Source organism: Suricata suricatta, chromosome 10 (genome assembly GCF_006229205.1).
Source record: "Suricata suricatta isolate VVHF042 chromosome 10, meerkat_22Aug2017_6uvM2_HiC, whole genome shotgun sequence".
NCBI classification, from domain to species: Eukaryota; Metazoa; Chordata; class Mammalia; order Carnivora; family Herpestidae; genus Suricata; species Suricata suricatta.
Genome location: NC_043709.1, coordinates 101,698,345 through 101,724,679, shown reverse-complemented (window position 1 = coordinate 101,724,679; position 26,335 = coordinate 101,698,345). Strand labels below are relative to the sequence as shown.

The 26,335-nt window shown below is 37.6% G+C and overlaps 1 protein-coding gene across 3 annotated transcripts in view; it reads left to right on the top strand.

The window, feature by feature from the left end:
• Nucleotides 1-25,661, top strand: part of KDM5A (lysine demethylase 5A) — an 88,428-nt gene extending 62,767 nt beyond the window's left edge. Inside the window, exons 21-29 of one of the 3 annotated variants that reach the window (XR_003914883.1) lie at nt 988-1,167; nt 1,649-1,810; nt 3,828-4,379; nt 5,224-5,367; nt 10,548-10,707; nt 11,600-11,820; nt 14,135-14,545; nt 15,395-15,596; nt 21,123-21,210. Coding sequence is in view for 1 of the 3 variants with exons in the window: in XM_029955846.1 (XP_029811706.1) it covers nt 988-1,167; nt 1,649-1,810; nt 3,828-4,379; nt 5,224-5,367; nt 10,548-10,707; nt 11,600-11,820; nt 14,135-14,545; nt 21,123-21,329 (2,037 nt within the window). In the remaining 2 variants the exon portion in view is untranslated. Of the gene's footprint in view, nt 1-987; nt 1,168-1,648; nt 1,811-3,827; nt 4,380-5,223; nt 5,368-10,547; nt 10,708-11,599; nt 11,821-14,134; nt 14,546-15,394; nt 15,597-20,576; nt 20,662-21,122 lie in introns of those variants that run through there. The other 2 variants (XR_003914884.1, XM_029955846.1) reach the window with 2 other exon arrangements.
• Nucleotides 25,662-26,335: the final 674 nt, after the last annotated feature.

Sequence of the window (26,335 nt, the reverse complement as noted above, 5' to 3'; positions counted from 1 at the left end):
TAGTAAATTTAAAGCAGTAATAGTTCTAAAAACAGTAATGATTTCATTACACAGAAATACTGAACTATGTGAATTAGGCACATATCCATTCTCATCTGTATTTACAGAACATAAAATTGAGGTGATTATCAGGACTAAAATACTGCTTTGTAGTATTTGGAAAGACGGAAAAACTGAAATAGGCAGAAGAGATTACTGATGCCATTTCAGTGGATTACTGGATGTTGTCTAGTGATCCCTCCAGGATTAACTCATTGAAGGAGTGTGTGCCTTAGATTTTCTTTGACCAGGTCATTTTACAACACTGTCAATTACTAAAAAAAATGATAGTAATACAAATGAATTATGTCCATAGAAAAGCAATTAAATTTATCTAAAATGGAACAATTGATTTCCACATGGTAGAGAAGATGATTGCTTTGTCCAGTATGATATTAAACATCTGTTTCCATCTATTAGCAAATTCCTTGCTTTTCATTGATTCTATTTATATACATCTGTTCTTTAGATTTTCTTTTGAACTGGTTTTTACATTTTAACTGGCTCTCAATTACTAAAATTAAAAACTTTGATAACATGAATTTATAGGCATTTTGTTTTATTTATTTTTTACATTTATTTATTTTTGAAAGACAGAGACAGAGCATGAATAGGGGAGGGGCAGAGAGAGAAAGAGACACAGAATCTGAAGTAGGTACCACGCTCCGAGCGAGTGATCGGCACAGAGCCCAATGCCAGATCATGGAACTGTGAGATCATGACCTGAGCTGAAATTCGACGCTCAACCGACTAAGCCACCCAGGCACCCCTTATAGACTTTTTCAAAAGGACATTGGAGGCTCTGTTAGTTCAAGAGATACAATTAGGTTTAAAGAATAATATTTAATAAAAAGCTTAACACCACACTCTTTTTAAGATCTTCCAACCGATATTGGTAGACTCCATAAGAAAGCTCAAGTTGTGTGAGAGTGTACTTTTGTTTTTCAGAGTGGCAGCAACTATGCTTACTTGGAGCAGCTGGAGAGCTTATCTGCTAAAGGGCGCCCTATCCCTGTGCGTCTGGATGCGTTGCCCCAAGTAGAATCTCAAGTAGCTGCTGCAAGGGCCTGGAGAGAACGGACGGGGCGGACCTTTCTTAAGAAGAATTCTAGCCATACGTTGTTGCAGGTAAAGAATAGTTGGTAATTAGACACGTGTAGGTAGGAGTTTCATTGCTGAGGGTTGTTTTCAGTTTATCTGGTCATGGTTATGTAAGTGATTCCTATTAAGTGATATCAGATGTTGACTAGAAATGTGGAGTTTCCATTTCCACATTTCCAGTTCATCTTGTGCTGTATCCAGAAAATGCAGCCTGGGTTTATCTCTGTTACTAATGGATTCTGTCACTGAAAGATCTTATTTCTCAGAAGTACAAATTTAAATAGTTATTACCTTTTTTATCTTGAGCATTTGAACATCCTAGTTGAAGAGCATAGTTGGAGTAAGGTGGTTTTATGTTTGAGGACTGGCTCGCTAACTGCTAACCCTTTGTCCTTGGGCAAGTTGTTTCCTTTCATAGCCTCAGTTTCCCTGGTTTTTAAAATACAAAGTACTTCAGTTTTAAGATTTTTTAGAAACTGGAGCTCAGTGTTTGGTTTTATTTTTGTAGGTGCTGAGTCCCCGGACTGACATTGGTATATATGGGAGTGGTAAAAACAGAAGGAAAAAAGTAAAAGAGCTAATAGAAAAAGAAAAAGAAAAAGATTTGGACCTTGAGCCTCTGAGTGATCTGGAGGAAGGATTAGAGGAAACAAGAGATACAGCCATGGTGGTAAGAAATTATGCAGTGCATCTTGAATCTGCTTGTGAATAAAATTCTGTGAAGATATTAGCAGATTCACGGGGTTTATGTTCTTAACTATTTTTGTTTCGTAAATTTTATCTTTGGCTTTATAATTATGTATTTCATTTTTTTATGTTTGTAATCAAAGTTTATCATTTTGTCCTCTCCCTAGTCTTTTCCATATCTCTGTCTTTATTGTTGTTTTAATAGTTGTCTAATGTTCCATGAAATTGTCCATGATTTGCTGAACACTTTTCTGATACATCAAATATTTTGATTGCTACTAAGTATTTGCTATTATGTGAACTTTTTTATAAAGCTTTTCCTTTTTTCAAATTATTTTCCTATACTTTTAGGGATGGGATTACTGGGTTAGAATTTAATAGCATTTTGTAACATTTAACACTGTGCTTTTAAAAGAAATTATATGTATTTAATTTTTTTTTAGTTTTTAAATTTATTTTGAGAAAAAGAGAGTGAACACAAGCAGGAGAGGGTCAGAGAGAAGGAGAGACAGAATCCCAAGCAGGCTCTACAGTATCAGTACAGAACCCCATGTAGGGCTCGAACCCACAAACTGAGATCATGACCTGAGCTGAGATCAAGAGTTGGACGCTTAACTGACTGTGCCACCCAGGTGCCCCTGTATCCATTTAATGATCAGCTACTATTTAAAATATCTCCACCCTCTTGGTAGCATTCATAGTATACTGAATGCTCAAAATATTTGTAGCTAATTAGAATGATGGATGTTTTTGTTTTTGTTTTTTGAGAGAGGGGGCACAAGTGAGGAAAGAGCAGAGAGGGAGAGAGAGAGAATCCCACAAGGGGTCAAGAGAGAGAGAGAGACAATCATGTGGGGTTCACCCAAAGTGGGGCTTGTTCTTATCCGAAGCAGGGCTTGAGACCTCACCCAAAGCAGGGCTCGAACCTACCTGAAGCAGGGCTTACACCAAAGCAGAGCTGGAGCTCACCGGACGCAGGGCTGGAGCTCACCTGTGGTGGGGCTTGAACTCACGAACTGTGAGATCATGACCTGAGCTGAAGTCGGATGCTCAACCTACTGAGCCACGCAGGTTGCCCCAAGAATGGTAGGTGTTTTTGGAGAGTAGGAGGAAAGTGTGAAGATCGCTAAGAGCCTGAGGATGTAAAGAGAAGTTAAAAGAAATGTGTTTGGGCAATATATAGCAGTAGGGAATTACATACATTAAATCACTTGATGTGGCTGTTTGCCTACAAATGATCTTGTTTTGAGGCCAGTGGAAATGATTTATTAGTGAGCCTGCCTAACAAGTCAGTTCTGCCAGATGGGTCAGATTGGAAATTATTTCAGAACTGTTTCAAAGCTACCATAGTTTAAAAAAGAAAATGTACTGACAGTGTTCATGATAATTAAATTTTGTTTGCCTTTACTTACTTTTTAAAAGTGAGTTACATAAAACCTTGTTATAATTGGTCCAGGCTTTGTTATTCTACTTCTGCATGAGTTGGAGAGGCTGTTTAGAAAGAAAAGTTGATTTGTATAGAAATTACTCCTCCCGCCCAGGGAAGGAACATGTATTGAGTGCTTACCTTGTGCAAGGTACTAAGTTAGGACTTTCATGTATTATCTTATTTAATCCTCAAAACAACAAAATGAGATTGGTTGGTATCCTCATTTTCAGAAAACTTGTGCCCAGATCATTAGTCTAGATGTCCAACGCCAGGCTTCATGCCCAGGTTGCCTGACTCCAGGGCATGTTACCTTTTTTGTGCACCTTGTAGAAAAATTCCAAGTACTCTTCTGATACAGAGTGCCAAATATGGTCGCACTTTGCTAATTTCACAAATGAAGAATGTCTGTACCCAAATTATGGGAAATGATTGACAAGTGATTTTTTTTTTAAAGGACAGTGCTTTGTTATAAGAAGGGCACAGTGTGGAGATGATCCCTCAGCTGTGAGGATTTGGCATTTTTGGAGTATTTTGCCATGACTCCTTTTAACTAAGTGTTTGTTGTATACAGGTGGCGGTTTTCAAAGAACGGGAGCAGAAAGAGATCGAAGCCATGCATTCCCTCAGAGCAGCCAACCTAGCCAAGATGACCATGCTGGACCGCATAGAAGAAGTAAAATTTTGCATTTGTCGCAAGACAGCCAGTGGGTTTATGCTACAGTGTGAGCTCTGCAAAGACTGGTTCCACAACAGCTGTGTTCCCCTTCCTAAATCAGGTTCCCAGAAAAAGGGGTCTGGCTGGCAGGCTAAAGAAGTAAAATTCCTTTGTCCTCTATGTATGCGGTCTCGGAGGCCAAGGCTAGAGACTATTCTGTCACTCCTGGTATCCCTTCAGAAGTTACCTGTACGTTTGCCAGAAGGAGAGGCCCTGCAGTGTTTGACAGAACGTGCTATGAGCTGGCAGGATAGAGCGCGGCAGGCCCTCGCCACAGATGAACTGTCCTCTGCTCTAGCCAAACTGTCCGTGTTGAGCCAGCGTATGGTGGAGCAGGCAGCTCGAGAAAAAACTGAGAAGATCATCAGTGCAGAACTCCAAAAAGCAGCTGCCAATCCAGACTTACAGGCAAGTTTAGGGTTTACTTTCTTTTTTTATTTCATGGGATTATATGTCACCATATAAATAATAAATCAAATACATGTTACCGGCTGATGACGAAAATAACAGTAAGTTGCCAGTAGCCTTGTTACCCATAACACCTTTCCATACACACCTGTAGAATTTTCTTCAGGTATATACCTAGGTAATTTTAGTGAACTAGTGCTTGGAAAGATCATTGAGATGGACCGTGGCATCACTACCACATAATTTAATCTATACTAACTGTTGAACTCTCTTGGCCACTTAGCAAGTTCATTACATTTTATTGGTCTTTTTAAATTTTTAATTTATTATCATTTTTTAAAATGTTTGTTTATTTTTGAGAGAGAGACAGAGACAGAGGCAAGGAGGGAAGGGACAGAGAGAGAGGGAGACACAGAATATGAAGCAGGCTCCAGGCTCCAGGCTGTCTGTATGGAGCCTGGTGCAGGGCTTCAATTCAGAAACCATGAGATCATGACCTGAACTAAAGTCAGATTCTTAACTGACTCAGCCACCCAGATGCCCCGTTAAGGTTTATTTATTTATTTTGAGAGAGAGAGAGAGTGAGCCTGCACATGAGCGTGCAGGGGAGGGGTAGAGAGGGAGAAAGAATCCTAAAGCAGGCTTTGCCCTGTCCGCCTGGAGCCTGATGTGGGGCTCAGTCCCAGGAACTGTGAGATCATAACCTGAGCCAAAACTAAGAATCAGATGCTTAAACAACTGAGCCACCCAGGAACCCTACATTTTGGTGGTCTTAAGTACATTTTAATTACCCATGTTTGTTTAATATATTCCTCTGTTCATCTTGGAATATTTTGTTGTTTAGGGACACTTACCTAGTTTCCAGCAGTCTGCTTTTAACCGGGTGGTAAGCAGTGTATCTTCTTCTCCTCGACAAACAATGGACTATGATGATGAAGAAACAGATTCTGATGAAGACATTCGGGAGACCTATGGCTATGACATGAAGGTAACTAATGACGGGCTCTGTGAGTGCATACCCGAGTGCATACTGAGCTTGTTAAAAAACTCTGATGTTGAACACTGATGTTTGAAGCCTGAAAGTGGAAGAGAAAGCTAGTCATCTATTTATACTGGATTTATGATAATAGCATTTTTTCAAAGCCCCCCAAAATATAGATTGATGAAACAATTTTCTTTCTTTCTTGATTGTTTTCTTTCTTGCTTGCTGCTTCCTTTTCTTTGCTTTGCTTTCTCTGCCTTCTTTCTTTCTCTGCTTGCTTTCCTTCTTTCTATTCTTTGGAAACAGTTTTTTTTTTTAAGGGATGGAAATTTAAAAAAATCTATATTTTCCTCACATTATAACTTCTTATGGCTTAGAGGGTCTAAAAAATTACAGATTTAGATTACTAAAGCTTTTATGGTTTATTTCAGTATTTTGTTCCCTTTGGGTTGTTAAAAGTCTGCTGGTTATGTTTTAAGAATCCCATTCTAGCTGTGCTTTGATTCTTTTGCTCTGATCTCTCATCTGGTGGTGCTCGATAAAATGTTCTATTTTAAGATGATTTCTATTTGGGCCTTTGGTTCAAATTTGCAGAGTCACAGCTACAGCTTGAATAAATGATTTGCCCTCAATGTGATCATTTTGATGATGACACCACACTGGTTTTTGGCAAGTTTGTTTTGTGTTGGATTTTTACTGTTTTGTGTCAGGCCAAAGTCTTTTGTCTTTTACCATATAACATCATGATCTAGGCAGAAACTCTGCCAGGTTACAGTTAATCCATTGATCTGTTTTATATTAGCCTTGTTGAACTGTTTAGAATTTATGTCTGTAACTAGGGAGTTCATACTCTGATGTGTGAAAAGGTGAGGGTGCATTTTCCCCCCTACTCCATAACTGTCTTTTTGTTGTCCTTTCAGTGTGTAAATCAGGTAGGTCAGTTCATCCTTAGAGCATGAATATCATCAGCTTTAAAAATTATAAGATGTAAAATTAAAACCATCCATCATGGATGCTTATAAATTATGTGCTGGAAAATATTTTTCTTAAGATAAAAAATGCATCTTGGGCATGTTTTAATGAGAGACTTTTTAGTTTTAGGAATTAAAGACTCGAGCAAAGTTGAAACTTGAATTAGCCTGTTAAGTTATGCTTCTGAGCACCTCATTACTCCGAAGTTAATGACATTCTTTGTTTATGAAGTTGTATAGGATGCCTAGGAGGAGCTGAAAGGGAATGCAGCACACGCCAGACAGAAGTTTGTACTAGAATTGCCAGTTTACTATAGCTTAGAGGCCTTTGATAACTGGGTTTTTATCTTTCTTGCACATTAAGTATGAAACAGTGCTCTAGAATTGCTGAACGGGTTGGACTTTGGAAGTAGATCGGTAACCTATGAAAGCAAAACATCAAAAGTATTACATGATTTTAGGCTAGGGATCAAACCTGTGGTTTGATGTGGTTGTACAGAGTAGTCTTTTTGTAAAATGTATATAGTGGTGTTAGCTTACTAGCTCTTCTTTGGTAGGGAAGACTTACAGTATGAATCGTGAATTTATAGTGTCAGCAATATATTTGACAATGTAGAAGAGTAGAAGAATGGTAGGTGCAAGATTTGGGGTAATTTTCAAGGTCACGTTCACCTTGATGTAGGTATCTCTGCATTAAAAAAATTAAACTCTAGTATCTTCCCATAGAGCGAGCACTTACTGTGTAATTAAAATTTTATTTGCCTATTTATTTGCAATTAGCTTGGTAATTTTTCCCTTTGTATGATGTCCCTGGATTGTGACCATGAATTCATCTTTACAATAATTTAAATTTAGTATCTTTGCTTGAAGGAGAGCCTTTTACTGGTTGAGGAAGAAGAGTAGGTAATTACATGGATAAATAAAATCAGTCATTTGATCTTAGTTATCATAGCATTTGATTTGTGCTTTGCAATGTTGGATCACTTCATTTGCATGTAGTATCCTATAATCACCACTGAATCACTGAACAGTAATTTAAGAGAATCATTACTTAAAAAAATAATATATTTAATGAAGGAAAGTTTGTCATGGATATTTGAGTTTGTGTCTGGCATAACCTTTCATATATTCATGTGATCGTTTCCTTTTTTTTCCTCCCCTTAAGTTTATTTGTTTTGAGAGAGAGTACGTCAGCAGGGGAGGTGGCAGAGAGAGAGGGAGAGCGAGAATCCCAAGCAGCACAGAGCCCGACATGGGGTTCAACCTCATGAACCCTGAGATCATGACCTGAGCCGAACTCAAGAGTTGGATGCTTAACTGATTGAGCCACACAGATGCCCCTCTTTTCTACCCTTTTATTATTTTTAAAATTTTTAATGTTTATTTATTTATTAAATGTTTATTTAATTTTGAGAGAGAGTGAGTGACAAAGCAGGAGTGGGGGAGGAGAAGAGAGAGAGGGAGGCACAGAATCAGAAGCAGGCTCCAGCCTCTGAGCTGTCAGCACAGAGTCTGATGCAGGGCTTGAACCCAAAAACTGTGAGATCATGACCTGAGCCGAAGTCAGCTGCTTAATCAACTGAGCCATCAAGGCACCCTAACATTTATTTATATTAGAGAGAGAGACAGACTGAGCAGGGAAAGGTCAGAGAGAGAGAGGGAGACACAATCCAAAGCAGGTTCCGGGCTCTGAGCTGTCAGCACAGAGTCCGACGTGGGGCTTGAACTCATGGACCATGAAAACATGACTGTAGCCAAAGTTGGACCTTAACGGACTAAGCCACCCAGGCGCCCCTCCATCATTATTTTTTGATCACTGTTTTTTTCCATTTTGAAGTCTTAACAGAAAGTTCCATGTATGAGTTATAATGAAACAAGTAGAGTCAAAGTCAGGAAAGACAATTCTAGTCAGTGAGAAGCAGCATCTGGGAACTGAAGCAGGGGAGCACTAAAGTATTCTCCCATCTGATGCTTTTTAAAACTTAAATTTTTGAATAGGGAAAATGACTATAAACTGCTATTCCTAAATTCTCAGTGAGTGGCATTGTCTTTTAGAATTCTATTATAAAACCTTTTAAGTGTTCTATTTAAGTAAGGATAATCTCATGATAACAGTAGATCTTCCTCTTATCCACCATACAAAGAGAATCGCATGTTGTATTAGTCTTTAAGCTGTGGTCTCTCATCTCCCTTTTTTTTGTTGTTTAAGTTTATTTATTTACTTTGAGAGAGAGAATCTCAACCAAGTAGGGTCTGCACTGTCAGCACAGAGCCTGATGTGGGACTCGAAACCACGAACCTGTGAGATCATGACCTGAGTCAAAATCAAGAGTTGGACGCTTAACTGACTGAGCCACCCAGGTGCCCCTGTGGTCTCTTATGTCTTAACTCACTCTCTACTCTCCTTTGTGATGCTGGGGATGGGACTCTACACTAGGGGTTGGTAAACTGTTCTGTTAAGTATATATGTTATACTTAGTAATATATAGTCTTATAGTAATATATATATTGTGTGTGTATTGTTTATACACACACACACACACAAAGCTTAGTAAATATTTTAGGCTTTGCAAACCACATATGGTCTCTATTGCATATTCTTATTTCCCACCACAACTCTTTAAAAACATAGACTATTCTTAGCTCTTACTCCATACAAAAAAATGAGCTGCCAACTGGGTTGCAGTATGCCAACCAACTCCTGCTTTACACATTTGTTTTCTGCCTACTGCTTTGTTTCTGCCAGTAGAGGATATTAGAGAATTTTAAAAGGCCTGGACAGTAAGAAGGGACATGATTTTTCCCCTGTTTTATCCTCTATTTGTGTCATCATCTGAACTGCATACTTTTTTTTCCTCCTCCTTTTACTCTGGCATGAGGAACTGGTTCCAATTTGTGGGGTTTTTTTTCCCCCCACATTCCTGAAACCAACCACATCATGTTCCATTAGAGATAGCGGAACTAACTGGCCAGCCCTTCCTTCTCAGAGGTCTGGGTCCCAGCTCTGCAGGGGTCCTTCTCCAAGCTTTGTTACCTGAAGCTCTAGGGTTGGCAACTCCTTCTTGGTGTTAGTTTGGTATTTCCATTTTGCCTTTTCAAGCCTTTAATATATATCTAACCAATTCACTTTATTAAATTATCCTTGTTGAAATACCTGTGGATTCTGTCTTTCTGATTACACTCTCATCATTAAAGCTGTACATGTGAGCTTCTAGAAACTAACTACAGGGGAATCTGAGAACTAACTAGAGCTGTCCGAAGTGTTTAATTTGAATGTTGTCAGTGAGGCTTTTCATTATAAGTAAGAGCAGTTAGTAAGCAAGAGCAATTGATAAGCTTCTAGGTTTGAAAACCTTTAGAGAGCATTAAAAGATTTTTTTCAAGTTTATTTATTTATTTTGAGAGAGAGAGCACGCATACCGAGCAATTGCCAGCAGGGGAGGGGCAGAGAGAGAGCAAGAGAAAGAATCCCTAGCAGGCTTGTGCTGTAAGTGTGGAACTTGACACGGGGCTCTATCTCATGAACCATGAGATAGTGGCCTGAGCCAAAATCAAGCCAGACGCCTCACTAACTGAGCCACCCAGGCACCTCCTGGATTAAATGTTTTGTGTCCTTAAGGCATCACATCTAAACCTTCTTTCCCTCCTAAGTCCATTTTAAGTGTCAAAAATTCCCTAACTTGTTGGTATAGGAGTTTTTATGAGTTGTAGACTATAGAAGGTAGATATTAATAGTAACTTTTTTTAACGTTTGTTTTTGAATGAGACAGAGATGGAGTGCAAATGGGGGAGGAGAAGAAAGAGAGGGAGACACAGAATCCGAAGCTGGCTCCAGGCTCTGAGCTGTCAGCACAGGGCCCAATTCTGGGCTTGAATCATGAACTGTGAGATCATGACCTGAGCTGAAGTTGGATACTTACCTGACTGAGCCACCCAGGCACCCCTCCTTGTAATTTTCTTGAGGGTTTTTTTTTTTTTTTAAATCTCTGTGGATTATTTTTGAGCCTTACTGGTTCCCTTTTGGCTTGAAACTGTAGTCATTACTGTTCTTCCTCCCAGTTGGCATTTTCTGTCCTATTTAATACTATGTATTTAATTTTATGATCATATTTTTAGTATATTACAAGCTTTAACCTGAAAGCCTGCATTTAGATACTTGTCACAGGGTAAGCTAAGTAGTTCTAATTCTGATACCCATCTTTGTTTCTTCCTCAGGACACAGCTAGTGTGAAGTCCTCCAGTAGTCTGGAACCCAATCTTTTTTGTGATGAAGAAATTCCCATTAAGTCTGAAGAGGTGGTCACTCACATGTGGACAGCGCCTTCATTCTGTGCAGAACATGCTTATTCTTCTGCTTCTAAGAGTTGTTCCCAAGGTATGACCCTTTAAAGCAATGTGGAGAAGATAAGCCTGAAACCACTGAGAAAAAACATTGTATTATTCAAGACTGTGAGTCCCTCTTAAATTCATGGTGTATCCTGGCCATGGAATGCTGGTAAAACCTGAAACTGCAGTTTTGGTTAGGAAAAGCTAAGTCTCTATTTGCATTTTATGTTACTGGTGGTAACCTGAAAAAACTTGCATTGAATTATTGAATCCTAATAAGAACTTTAGAGGCTCTCTAGTTCCATCTCTCATTCATATAAAATTTCTAATAGGGCTCTATTTATTCATTACCAGTTGTTGAGGAACTTGCTTCTTTTTAAGAATATTCATTCTTGTTTTGGAAAGCTCTGTTAGAAAGTTCTTCCTTTCTTTGGTAGATAATTGTTCTCGTATGTCCACTTTTCTTTTTCCCAGTGAAAATATATGATTAGGTCACACCTCTGGGAAGTAAAGGGTGTTTCTCCATTCAGGATTTTATGGAACAGCATGTCATTGTCCGTTTATTAGGAGGATCGCAACTTTTTTATATAGGGCATCTCATGTGCTTATTAATCTTTTGGTTCCCTCTAAAATGGAGAGAGAATGGATTAAGAGATTCTTTCCCACTCCTCTTCCATTTCAGTCACAGAGTGAAGAATCAGTAAGGAACCAGATTTTTACCCTTAGCTAATTTTTGAGAGAGTGGGCATTAGAATTGTAGATCATCTTGTTTTGTGATTTTTGAAGATTTCATTCTCACTTTAATATGGATACAGTGAATTCAGGTATCTAAAGTAAGTATTAGACAAGGAGGAACCATTCCTCTAAGTATTTACATTGGAAACATTATAGTTTGTCCCTAGTTTTTACTTTTTTGCTTTGTCTTTTGTTTTATTGGAAAGGTTCTAGTACCCCAAGGAAACAACCTCGGAAGAGCCCTTTGGTGCCCCGGAGTTTGGAACCTCCAGTGTTGGAGTTGTCACCTGGCGCTAAAGCCCAGCTGGAAGAACTTATGATGGTTGGGGATCTCCTGGAAGTATCTCTGGATGAGACTCAACACATATGGCGGATTTTGCAGGCCACACACCCACCCTCTGAAGACAGATTCCTGCATATCATGGAGGCAAGGATTTAAAGCTTAAACTGTGGCTTTAACATTTTTTTGAATGCTTTGGTTCTTTGGAAGTACCACAAATGCCAGTATGGGGTTGGCTGAGTGGGTAGTACTGTGGCTGCCCTACTTATTTTCCATTAAGCCCAAAAAGTAGTTCCACTTTATGGTTTTCTTTATTAAGATTTTATGTACTATTGGGGAGAGGGGGGAGGGAAAGCAAATGCCATTTCTGCTAAAAAGAAAGGAAGGTACTGAAAACTGCCATTCTTCTGAGGAAGAAACAATTTCCTTATCCCAGACTTCCACTGTTGAAAGGCCCAAAAGAGAAGGCAGAAGAAAATACAGTGGTTAAAAAAAGAAGTAAGGGAAGGGCTAAATAGGGGAAGAGGGGAGAATAAAAGAGAAAGGTTAAATAGAAGTAAATTGGGATAGGAAAGAGAGTCCACATTCATATATTAATACCTAAGAGCAGTTTGCACTTTATATGATGTTTCTCTATCTGTGATCTCATTCAGTCCTCACCATAATCCTGAAGGGGAGAGAGGAAAGGATAGGCAGGCAAGTATGAGCCCAGGCTACATGATGATCAGATTAAGGGTCAGAGAAGTAGAAACTTGATTAGGTCACACATTTAGTAAAAACAAAGAGACCTGGATTCCAGCTCTGACATTGGACTCCTAATGTTCTTTTCATTATTCTTTTCCATTACTTATTTCTATGTAACGGAATGGTATGATGTCACTGACAGTTGATACAGATAAACATAGCATGTGATGGTTTTTGATTTGGAATTCAGATCAAAGGTAGTCTGATTTAGATAGTTTCCCAAAATACAAAGGGTTTACTTCACATCCATTATCTCATCTGATCCTCTTCATTTTACATATAAGGAAACACAAAGTATTGAGAGGGTAAATGTACAGTGCAAGATGTGATAGACTTCAGACATTTATAATGCAGTGTTTTGCATTCTGCAGTTTCTTAAGTTCCTGTCAAAGATTTTCCAGTCTCAAATATGTCACAAAATGAATTCTCAAGTGGTGTTTCTTAAGTAATTATCAAGCTTAATATTTTTCAATATTTCCTTCTATATACCTCCTCCTTGTTCTTCCTGTTGCTAGACATACTTTTACTATTAAAAGTTTTAATGTTTATTACATTGATATATAATAGAAATTAGAAGGATACTAGAAAATTGAAAAGAAAAATGAGTTTTTGCTTTGTCATATCAACTATTTTCTAGCTCTTGCCAAAGTTACCACATATCTTTTATAATGAGATCATGTATACAGTTTTATGTTTTGCCAGCCATTTTGATAACTTCTTGCCCTTCAGGAATTTATTAATTATGAGTTAGTAAAGAACTGTAGTAGTAGTAAATGAAGACTAAAAGACTTATTACATAATTGAATGTACATTTAGTGCTTTTAGCTTTATGTGTATGTTTTATCTCAATTAAACAGAGGTGCTACACACTGTATACTAACATATGCTAACGATGATTTTTTTCTGTAATCTAAAGTCAGATGCTTTGTATAGGATTGCTGTTGCTTTCTTCTGTTGAGTTGTTTTCATTGAATATTATATTTGATTTCTTTTGTTTTTTAGTGTTTATTTTTTGAGAGTGTGTGCATGCATGTGTGCAAGCAGGGGAGGGGCAGAGAGAGAGGCGGGTGGACAGAGGATCCGAAGTGGGCTCTGTACTGACAGCAGAGAGCCTGATATGGGGCTTGAACTCATGAACCCATGAAATTGTGACCTGAGCCGAAGTTGGAAGCTTAACCAACTGAGCCACACAGCTGCCCCTGTATTTGCTTTCTTAAAATGTCTTTTAAATACCTTTAGAACATTGTTTATAATGTACACAACATAAAATTTACCATTTTAATCCGTCTTAAATATACAATTCAGTTGTGTTAATTGCATTTACAGTGTTCAGCTCTTGCCACATCTATTTCCGTAATCATCCCAACAGAATTTCTGTACACATTGAACAGTAAATACCATTTCCCTCACCCCTCAGCTCCTAGAAACTTTTCTACTTTCTGTTTCTGTTAAGGTTGTCTATTCAAGATATTTCATCTAAGAGAATAAAACTGTTTTTAATTGTCTTGCTTTAGAGGTACCTGGGTGGCTCACTTGGTTAAGTGTCCTACCCTTCATCTCAGCTCAGGACTTGATCTTAGGGTTGTGATTTCAAGCTCCGTGTTGGGCTCCGTGCCAGAAGTGGAGCCTACTTGAATGAATGAATGAATGAAGATAATTAATTAAAATAAAGTAAGTGTCTTGCTTTAAAGTTGTTTCTAATTTTATGTTGATGAAGGATGACAGCATGGAAGAGAAACCATTAAAAATAAAAGGAAAAGACTCTTCAGAGAAGAAACGGAAACGGAAGCTAGAAAAAGTAGAACAGCTTTTTGGAGAGGGAAAACAGAAGTCCAAGGAGTTAAAGAAAATGGATAAACCTAAAAAGAAGAAATTAAAACTCAGTGCAGAAAAATCAAAGGAGCTGAATAAACTGGCCAAGAAACTTGCAAAAGAGGAAGAGAGGAAGAAGAAGAAGGAGAAGGCTGCCGCAGCCAGAGCTGACCTCGTGAAAGAGACTCCTGAGAAGAAGAGAGAGAAAAAAGTGCTGGACATCCCCTCAAAATACGACTGGTCAGGAGCAGAGGAGTCCGATGACGAGAATGCCGTGTGTGCAGCACAGAACTGCCAGAGGCCCTGCAAGGACAAGGTGAGCTCTTAACTGTATGGTCACGTGGGGGAGAGGGCAAGGAGCGGCGTCTCCAGCAGGAGTGTGAGAGAATGAGAATCAGGGTTTCGATTCCAGGATTTGGGCTTCCAACGTAATATGTTTTCTACAGTTTCTGTAAACTGTTTTGAATTAGGAGGCTCTTAGGTCAGTGTGCTTAACAGAAGAAATGTTGTGCTTTAAAAATCAGGTCTTTAGTGAACATAATGAGGCTAGAGCAGAGAGAAGCTATGTTATAACCCTGGGCAGCAGCGCATTTCATTTGCAGTTGGCATAGCAGTTTCGGTATAGGCTTCTGCCTTCCCTGTAGGGTGACTCCCAGAACTAAATACCTGATCGGTTAGTTACAGTGGCCCGAAAACATTTCTGGGCCAGTATTTTAAGAGCTCTGGCAAATAGCACTAAGATTTGTTCTAAAGACTAAACTAAGGGGTTAAATCTTCCCGTTTGGTCTGTGTCTTACCAACACTCAGGCCTATGTGCGTTCTTCTAAATGGAGTGAGATTTTTTCAAATACTTTGTGAAAAAATAATTAGGACCTTCAAAGGTATTTTAAAAGTTTCAGTATATTAATTATGTGATGGCTGTTCTAGGCAATATTGACATTATGAACTTCTGAGAAAGATGGATGAACTTTATGAGAAATCCCAGTTCATTCAATGACTGGAGGCATCTGTTATGGTTCCCATCAAGATTATTAGTAAATTCAGAGTTTTAATTTGATTATGCTCATTATACCACTTGATATTTAAATTTTTAATACCTCCTCAATTTGAATATATGAATAGAATAAATATAACTGCATCATTATTCCCTTACTTCCCTCCTCAGTCAGATACTTATTAGAGCTTGAAGAGGTCACCTTGTCCAGGCTCTTCATTTTACAAATGATGAAACCAGGACTCAGTGAAGATAAATGATGTGACCAGAGTCATAGAGCTAATTAGTTCAAAGCCAAAAGTAGAATCGTGGTTTCCTGGCTCCCAGACCAGGTTTTCTACATTAATATCCCCACCCCACCGATAATTAAGATGTAAGTACAAAAGCACATTCCAAAACTGAATGCCACTTATATTTAAATTATACTTATTAAATGTTTTCCACTCATTTTTGGAAAATGAATATATATATATGGTAAGACACATATCCCATAGTCTACAATACCTACAAATATTTTATTGTGTTTCTTTTGAGTCCTTTCTAATATGGTTTATTTTATGTCATGTCATAATACCTTTTCACTTCTGTATCTTTATTATATAAATGTTTCTATTTTATGAACATTTCAAAGCATTTTAGTAGATACATTGTATATGTGTGTGTAATATTTTCCTTTCATTTTGAATTTATTCTCATCTGAATTTGTTTATTAAAGAAGCTGATGAAAGGTTAACTTTTTCTTTGGGTACTGAAGAAGTATTGGCAGCTCATGTTGGCAGAACCTTCTCCCTTTTTTACTAAACTAATTTTATATGGCAGTTTCAGGACTGGCAGCCAGATGGTGTTTCTTTTTTAAACTTTCCTGTCATCCTTCCTGCAATGTTTATTTCCATCACAAACCTTTTGCTTTCTGTTTTTTCACCTTTTCACGTAATAATCTTTCCCCTCCTCTGCTCAGCATTGTAAATATGTCTCAGGTCATCCATTTTCTTCCTGCAGCCTGTAAACACTACAAGCAGTTTTCTCCTCATCTGCTAAAAATTGTTAAATTAACACGTGCCCTGCTTACTGTCAGGGTTATGAGAATAAGAGGAGATAATCTATATGAAAGCACTTGGTAACCAAAATGCAGCGTAAATCTTAAGACATGATGGTTATTTTTATGTGAGCCCTGAGATTTGCTCCTCAAGGTATTTTTTTTTTTAATCTGGAAAGTTATCCTAATAGAACAGAGGAAGATTTAGCTAACCATTCATAGAAGATGTCTGTTTCAAACTGTTAAAACACATACAAAGGTGAGGACGGTGTGACTTAACCTGTCATTAGTTTACATAAAAGAAATTTAGTAAATGTAATTTATTTTATTTATTTATTTATTTTTTTTGAGAGAGAGAGAGAGAGAGAGAGACAGAGAGAAGAACAGGGTACAGGCAGAGAGAGGGGGACAGAGGATCTGAAACAGGCTCTGTGCTGACAGCAGAGAGCCCCTGATGCAGGGCTCGAACTCCTGAACCACAAGATCATGACCTGAGCCAAAGTCGGACACATAACTGACTAAGTCACCCAGACACCTCGAAATGTAGTTTTATAATGTGCTTAATTTTTTAAATGAATTTTTTAATGTCTATTTTTTAGAGAGAGTGTGAGCAGGAGAGGGGCAGAGAGAGAGGGAGACACAGAATCTAAAGCAGGCAGGCTCCAGGCTCAGAGCTGAGCCTGATGCAGGGCTCTAACTCATGAACAGAGTTGAATCAGATGCTTAGCTGACTGATCCACCCAGGTGCCCCTAATGTGTTTAATTTTAAACAGAAATTATTTCAGATTGTTAACATTTTGCCCATCATTGATGTTTTGCAATATTTAGGATTCTCCCAAGTTTGTTCTTGACACTAGTTTTACTAAATAAAAGGTGTATTTCTTTAACTGCTCTGTAAAGAATTTTACAACTTTCTCAATTTGAAGTTTAGTATTTCTCTAAGAAAACCAAATTAGTGCATGGCATAAAATGGCAAAAAAAAAAAAAAGAGAGAATGTTTTTAGAGAAGCATGTGTTCTTTAAATATCATAAAGCAAAAAATAACTTCTAGGGTTCGTTCATGTTTAGGTAAATGTACATTTACCATTTTACAAACCAATAATTACTATTACTTTTCCCCCCAAAATGTGAAGATTGAGAAAACTTTGAAGGGCTACCTAAACGTACCTAGCCTTAATTTCAAAATGTTTTAGAAAGAGAAAAGAAAAATATTATCAGAATAATGTAAAGGGTTAAAAAAACTACTTCTTCCACCATTATCAAATTAATTTCAATATGAAATAAAATTTAAAAATAATAACAAAGTCCCTTACATTCAATCTTACTGATTCCAAAAGTGAAAGAACTTACCTTGAAAAGGAGTACATTCTTTCAAGCAAACATTTAAGTAACCTGTTTTTTTCCCTATATTAGGATAAATATTTGATTATCTTATTTATGAAAATAGACTTTATTCAGTTACCTTTTTTAACCTTTTTACTGTGGGCCTTTTCCTTACCCATTACGATTTCCGTAAGTTTTGGATGGCTAAATAGAGATTACGTTTCTAAATCTATGTCTCACTTTTACTCTTTCTGATTTATTAAAAGATTTTCATAGGGTGTTGTTTCAGCCAGAGTCTTTGCATTTGCATTATTAGTTCATATCTCTCTTTAAAAGCACAGATAATCAAAAGTTGGATTACCCTCAACGAGTGTGTAACACACACACATGAGATGTGGAGAAAGAGTAACCAACTGTCCCAATTTGCCTGGACTTCCTAGTTGTAGCATTGAAATTCCTATGTTGGGAAACACATCAGTCTTGGGCTGGCTGAGAGGGTTGGCCACTTAATGTTGAGAGCACCAAAAAAATTAACACAGGGATTCTAAACATTGTTCTGTTGTACTTCATTAAGTGAATTGTTTTAATTTTTTGAATCTAGTTTTTGCAGGGAATGTTGGTGCAATAGAGATTGAATGCCAAAGTAACAAAAGCTCAGTGGGGTAACTAAGCTGTCACTAAATCACCAGGCTTTCTTTTTTCCCAGTGCAGTAATAATGCCTGTGGAGTGAACAGAATGAAATATGCTGCATATTTTTAAGTGTAAATATGAAGCTATGTAGCAAAACATGAAATACCAAATTAACACTATTTCCTGTATTTAATCTATCCCATCTGGTAACGTATTTGTACTATACTTTCAAAAATCTTATCAGTTAATATTTGAACAGCTCACAGCAGTGAACTTTCTTAATAATTATTTTTGCTATGTGATAAGTAGATCCCTTGAAAATAATGAAAGGAGAAATGACTATTAGAACAATATACTGTTAACCAAGTTCTGTGTTCTTGAGTCAGGCTACTAAATCATCAGTTGATTCAGTTGAAATTCCAGACTTTGGTTTGCTTTATGTGACCCAGTGGGCCTTTTCAAACAGAAGTAGCACTGGAGTACATGAACACGATAAAAAGATACTAGTAAGGGAAGGGCTGTTTTTTCCCTGCTAGATTATTCGGGTAAATCGTTAGAGAACCTGTAGGCTTGAAATAGAATCTGTATACTGATAAATATCTCAAGAAAAGTTTTAATACTGTTTTGGAATGGTGGGAGAGCTGGGCTTTAGGAGTGGACCTCTAGCCAAAATTGCAAAAAAGAACACGTTATCATGCTGACTTGAGACTGATAGATTTAATTTGGGGAAACCTGGAAGCCAGTGAGTTGAGTGCAGAATTAGATTTTTTAAAAGATGGGACTGCTTTTCTTGGCAGCAAATACTAGTATGCTGGGAACTTTCTTATCCTATAGGCTGGCATGAATGGGGACTGGACTAGATTAAGAAGCTTGGAAGTAGGACTAGATTTATCTATTGGTTCAGTGTGGCATCATAAACAGGGTAATACTTCCAATTTGGCAGCCCAGAGAAACACAGATCATCCTCCCAGTTCTCATTACCAGCGCCAAATAGCCAAAACACTTACCCTAAGTTCACTTACCATCAAATTAACATTTTGTAAATCTTCCTTGCTATAGTACCTATATTTTTAGTTTGTTGCAAAGCAGTTATTTATCTCCCTTTTTTGTCTTTCATATACTAGTTTGCTGCAAAAGGAACAGTTTGATCAATTTTATTACTGTACTGACTTCAGAAACCAAATATTACATAAATAATTACAGAACAAAAACAGAGTTTGTTTTAAGAAGGAATTGTTAAATTGCTTCAAATTTACCAGCAAGCAGTATCACAAAGTGCCAGAGATGCTCAAATTTAGAAAATATAAAAATTACAGAGAATCTGACTGAAAATGTAGGCTCTGGTTTGTACCCCCATTCTGAGTCTGTAGGTTTGAGATGGGTCTCAGCTATGCTTTTAATGAACACAACAGGTAATTTGGTATAAGTGGTCTACACACTTCTGAGAAGCAGTGCTACAGGCAGTTATTTCAAGGTGCAAAATGAATTTTGTGTAATATAGGAGGCCTGAAATTGTGAACTAGCTGTTATGCCATACATTATTTCATTTAATCTTCTAAATAATCCTGTAAACAGGATATTATCTCCATTTTACAGATGAGGAAATTGAGCCTCACTGAGATTAAATTCTTTGCCTCAAATTATACATATCAGAACTCAGAACTTGTGACTGAATTCAGTAATCTTTATTGTACACAGCACTGCCTCTTAATATCTAGAACTCTAGAATAGGAACAATGGAAGAAGAAAGATTATTTTGCAAGTGATTAATTTTCCCATGCTTTATTACAACCCTGAAACCACTAACATGAGTATCATCATTTTGATAACTCTTATAGTACTTGGAAACTAATTTTGGAAACTACTCACTTTCTCTGGAACTCATTTACTTGGCCAAAACCTTCTTTTTCTGTTCTTTTTCATAAGCTGCACTGAGGTACTTGATCCCTTATACTCCTTACTTTGCTCTGAAAACTGGCAAAGCTCATTGTTGTAAGTGGCTTTGTAAGTGAGATGATACACTTTGTACTGGGGAGGTAGCTCTTTTAATCTTAAAGGTTCTCATCTGCCATGACATTAGTTATAAAAGCTACCACAGTTGTCCTCCAAATACAAAGCCCCAAATCATCTTATTGTTAATTCCAGGCCCAAGGCTTAAAGTCACCAAGCTGTAGTCCCTTTCTGGCCTTCTATGATCACAAGATTCTCTGAAGGGTCAAAGTTTGTCTGGCATCTGCCACTGACCTATCACTTATACAGACTTGAATTTTAAACCCCAGAGTGATCTATTGACCTGTGACTTTGACTGTTTTAATTGGTTAATTTGTAAGATTTGACCTCTGATATTTGCTAACTTTTTATAGGGAGTTGTATTTGTAACGGAAGAAGAGAAGAATAAAAAATATTAGTTTTAAAAGTGGCCTATGTGACTGCTTTTCTAAAAAGGTATTTAATGCTCTTAGTACTTTGGCTTATCTCTTTGAAATAAAGCTAATACACAGGATTGCCTTCGTATTGTTGTACCCTTCCTTTCTTGATTGATAATTGCATTGTCTTAGAGTCTAGAAATTGTTAATATTAGTTAAAACTACTTGGCTGCTCTATTAGAAGTTCCTTTTTTTGTCAAGTTTCTCTCAAACATGTTTCTGCCTCAAAAGGAGCCCCAGGTATTTATGAGGTAATGGAGTACCTAAGAGGCCGAATTTTGTGGACATATTTCGGTAAAATATAACTTGGGGGTGTTAGCTTCCCAGTCTTTCTTTAAAAAGTAACCCCATAAAAAGTCATTGTCTGTCTCTGGACATTCCAGTTATTTGCTATCATTTAAGCCAAGAAAGCTCTTTGGTTTGCTTTTTTTCTAGGCTTCATGTTTATGTAACCTAAACATTTCTCAATCTTGTCTCCTACAGGTAGACTGGGTACAATGTGATGGTGGCTGTGATGAGTGGTTTCATCAAGTTTGTGTGGGTGTATCTCCAGAAATGGCTGAAAATGAAGATTACATCTGTATAAACTGTGCAAAGAAGCAAGGGCCAGATAGCCCAGGTCAAGCACCACCTCCTTCCTTCATAATGAGCTACAAACTACCAATGGAGGATCTTAAGGAGACCAGTTAGCACTTGCTGGGTTAGTTTGGGACATGGGGGGAAATGGACCACATTGAGACCTTAGTCACCAAGTAGAGTGGTTTAGATCCACTCAAAATGTTGCTTCCAAAGACAAATGGCCTTCAGTGAAAGTCCTCTTAGTGGACTTCCTCTTTGCATGGACTGTGTGACCTACATTCTCTTCAACACATCTATGCAGAGGGTGTCTTTGGTACAGCAGCCAGTACTTCAACTTATGTCTCCTCTGAGTATGGTATGTTACTTTACAGCCAGACATTTGATTGAGCTCTCGAATGGCTGGTTGGCATGAATCCATTGGTATGTTAGCAGGGCATGTAGGATGTGGCTTATGGCCAGTTGATATTAGTTAGAGGTTTACAGCCTAGGGGCAGTACCATCTGGAGGTGCTGATTACTTGGCTGTCCTTAGGACAGTTGAACAGGAGTGAGAGTACCACTTTCCTACTGTTACCTGGCATGTAATGCCCTTCGGATACAGCCATGGGAGCAACAGGGCCAAAGTTACTCCTGTTAGTAGTCATGGGATAGTAGCACAGTCTAGACCCCAGCTACTTGTGTGTGTTCGTACCAAGAAGAAAACCCCAAATGAGAGGCAGATCACCTTATATTCCAAAGGAGGAGTATGTCATCTAGTTCGGAAGTCTGACTAGATTGGATTCTGGGAAGAAGAGCTTTTCTTATTTCAAGGCAAGGAGACTTTTTTTTTTTGGCTTTGAGAAGTCTTGCTGTCTTGGGTTTGCATTTTAGAGACGAGCAGGTACATGGATCCAGGCTCCTGCAAAAGAAAAGAAGACAAGTCAGAATGTTTTACGCAGTGATGCATGCTTTTCGGGGAAAGCTTCATTCACAAGTATACCCGATACCACCAGGCTTCAGGCATGGCCGTGAGCAAGACCAGCAAGTAACAGCTTTTTGCCTTGCAGCCCTGACCCCGATGTCTGTTGTTTCCAACACTGGCAATTCCTGAGAGTGGCCCACAGCAGATGCTGTTGAATAACACCCTGGCTTCATCAGAGAATGTGGGGTTGTAGCACCTCTGGGTGATGAAGTTGTTTTAGTAAATCCATTTTTTAAAAAAAGAAAAAAGGACTTGTTTTTACTTTTTTCTAAATGTCTCTGACTACTGACTGTTCTATAAATAGATTATTTTTCCTTTTTTAATATGCATATATAGATATATAAATATATATATTTACTGTTACCAGCAGCATATGACAGAGTTTTCAGCATCATAAATCCATTTGGGGGCTTGCTTTCTCTTTTTGCTTTTTAATAAAGAAACCCCATTCCTTCCTTGTAGTACAAGGAGTTAGCACTTCCTTCTCCGTCCTAGCCTGACCAGATCTTCCATCTCGTCTTTGTTCAAATAGATAATTGTATTTCCTTTGTGTTGTTGGAACTTGTCCCTGTCTATTGGGGAAACTTGGTCTTAACTATTTCTGTGATGGCTGGCTTGTTTTGTTTTTGTATGTGAATGTTTGAAACTATGGTGCTGTGCCCTCTTCCCTCCTGTTGTGCTCTCTGCTCTTGTTAAGGTGTCAGGTAAGTTGTATGGAAACTTTTATTAGAAGGGGACTGATTTTTGTTTTTAAAGGACAAAGAAATAACCTCCAAAAAACTAAAAATAGTGTTTTGTCTTCACTATGCCGAGTCCCTTTATTTTGGTTAAAAATCTGTGGCTTGACTAAATTTATCAGTTTTTTTAAAAGGGGGGAGCAGGGTAGACCTAGAGAACAGCTTATAATCTCCTTTTCTCTTTTTACCCCAGTCTCTCTTAAAGAAATGTCTTCTAGTAACTAGAAGTGAAATGTACTGTCCAGTTACAGTTTGAGTGGGTATGAGATTTAACTCAAAAGGCATCTTGGTAAAAAAAAAAAAAGAGAGAGAGAGAGAAAAGAAAAGAAAAAGGTTTCCTGTAAAAAACCCAGTTTCTGTAAAAATGCTTTCTCTGTGGTTCAGATTACCTAATTTTTAGTCAGTCTTCCCTTAATATTATATAACACTTTTAGTGTTTTGACCTGTTACAAGGGTCATAAGCATCGCTGTGCATGATCTCATCTTAAATGTGGATATGATTTAAGATTTCAAGGGATATTACAAGGTAACTTTTAACCAACTTCATAAATTTTCATTTTTCCAATCTATATAAAGATATTATTTAGAATTCCTTCTGGTTGATGTGATAAAAAAAGCACAATATTTTTTGCCTTTTTTTCTTTGCAAAGATCTTCAAATACTTTTGGGTCAAAAATTGAAAGCAGTTTTCAGTGATGGCTGCCTGGGTGGAATACATTTAAAAACAGTTTATCTTTTCTTCCTCGCCGCCCATTAACTTCACTCAGCCATCAGTGGCGGAGCATGAGGATGCTGAGAAAGATGGCTGAGGCGCTGTGCTGCGTGAAGTATGGTGGGGGGTGCAGGTGGCTGCTTAGGAAAGAATCTGTCCTTAATATGGTATTTACCTGCTGGAGACCTGAGGGAAAACTGTGGGCCAGTCCCCAGCCATGAATAGCTCCCTGTTTATCTAACAGTGTTTTGAAACTTAAACATATCATTTAGTTGATTCATTGGGATTTTCTGTATTTATTTGAAAGTCACAGAGGATTTGGTTTGACTCTTGACCATATATTTAGACCAAGGCTGAGAAGAACAGATGAGAGACATTAGTTTAAAAAAGAGAGAGAGAAAGAAAAACTAACATATACAAGTCTATAATTTTGGAATTAATAAACTAAGATTCATCTATTTAAAGACCTTCTGGTGTTCTAATAGAAAATATTATTTTCAGTTAGAGGAAATTGCTTATTTACAACATTCTTCAGTGTTAGTGTTAAAATTTGATTTAAAATGTTCCTTTCCTTCTCAAAAGTTGCAAATTTTCATCATTGGTATTTTAACTTCTGTGTTAATTCTTTCAAAGGTTATTTCTTACTATCTTCATTATAACTATGTTGGGGAAGGTTATATTTTTCTTTCAAAAAATGAAAAAATGCTACATAGGTCTTTAATATTCTCAAAGGGTAGGTCATTGGAACTATGCAAATTCTCAAGTTTACAAATGCAACTATAGCATTAATAGTAGTTGGCTTTCTTGTTGGCAGAAGAGGGGACATCTTCTTCCCATAAATGTCTATTTTACTTCCTGATAGTTATTGCAACAAAGCCATGTTGAGATTTAGATGCTACGCTCCCTTCCTAAGTTGCTGCAAACCACCTTTGCACTGCATGATTCAAATTTGTGCCTCAATAAAATTACAAATTACTGTATGTCATACTTTGAATAGTTGAGAAGATAAGCATTAAATCTGTGATTGCCTACTATGTACTTTAATAATCCAAATCCTAGCAAAGCCAGCAGATCTGTAAGGTTAGAACAGTTTTTACCTGTGTTTCGCTTCTGTTCTTCTCTGCTTTTGTCTTTGGTGTCCAAGAAATGTCTGTTCATTTGTTTTTCTTAGTTTTAACATTCTGGATGCAGTTGAGTGCACGTAAAAGAAACTCCCTGCTTTGTCAGTATTTTAATTCTGTAGTACATTTGTATCAGTATGAGCCAGTACTTAAAATAGGATTAAAGGAAAAATTGAAAAAGTCCTTCTTTCAAAGGATGGGACTAAATACTTTTTGAAGGAGAACATGACAATTTGGAGTGGGATTTAAAAATTGTAAATTGTGGAAAAATTAAGCTGTTAAAAGTCCCACATATAACCAGGTTCAATAAAGGTTTACATACGGAACTAGCTTCATATGTGTGTAGAAAGTTGCTTTTGCAGTAGGTCTGTTAAGTATAAATTTTAAAAAGCAGGCAGTTGATTTGTCTTACCTTTTGAAACCCCTGCCCCTCCCCCCTTTTTTAAAAATTAAAGCATATCATGACTTCTTTGGATATGGATATGCCAAGTGATACAGCATGAGAAGGAAACAATGGGATGTAAATCTGTCTTGGAATTGCAGTCTTCTCTTGGCTGAGATCATATCCATCACCACTATGCAATGGCTGATGTGCACTGGGAAAGGATGTGACGGGTGTAGATGTATCCTGCTTATTCTTCTGCAATACTCCAAGATGTCTAAACAGGAATGTCTTTTGTAAACCTCAAGACCCTCTATTGATTATTCTCTTACATATTTATTTACCTGTTAGTGAGACACTTAAATATAATATGGACTCTAATTTACCAAGGTTTTTGGTGGTGCCTTATGAAAAGTATGACTTGTTTTCTTGCTTTTTGAGCATGTTTTCCATTTCTTTTGTTTTCTAAAGGAGTATTAGATATGGTTATTTGCATTACATCTAAAAAATAAACAATTTTTTGTGTGTGTGCTCAGGTTCCCCCCTACTCTGTCATTTACATTGTGGTGGCAACTCTGAATGGTAACTGAGTAAAGGTAAATGTTGGTAATGAGTACTGATGACCCGGAGGCAAACTGGCAGGCACACGAGAGCTTCTCACCTGGGCCAAAGCCATTTCTGATACTGCAGTTGCTCTCTATAAAATCAAATACCGGCCTCAAGTAATTTGATCACTGGTGTGATTAGCCTATTACTGAGAACGGTTTTTTTGGAAAATGTGAAGTAGAACAAGTGGGTCCTGGAGATTTCACCTGTCCTGTTTTCAGCAGGAATCCAGCAGTGATCAACAGCCATTTCCCCACCTTTGATTCTTGAGCACATTGATCCTTGCAGCAAACCATAGCAGGGAAATGAGGAAACACTTTATTTTGGCCTCCTAATGCTTAAAACTAGTTCAAACTGCAACTTACTTCAGAGAAGTAAATAGTGTTTTTTACTCATTGCCAAGGTTACCAGGTCACACAGGCATTGCTAAAAATATTGAGGTTCTGCTTTCAGTGAAATTGACCTCAAATATGAAGTATGGGACTGTATCTATGTTGGTATGGAAAATTGGTGAGAAGAAGGAGGAGGAAAAATCTGGTTTATCTCTTAACTTGGAAAATAATTTTCTTGCCAACAAAAAAAGACACCTGTAATTTCAC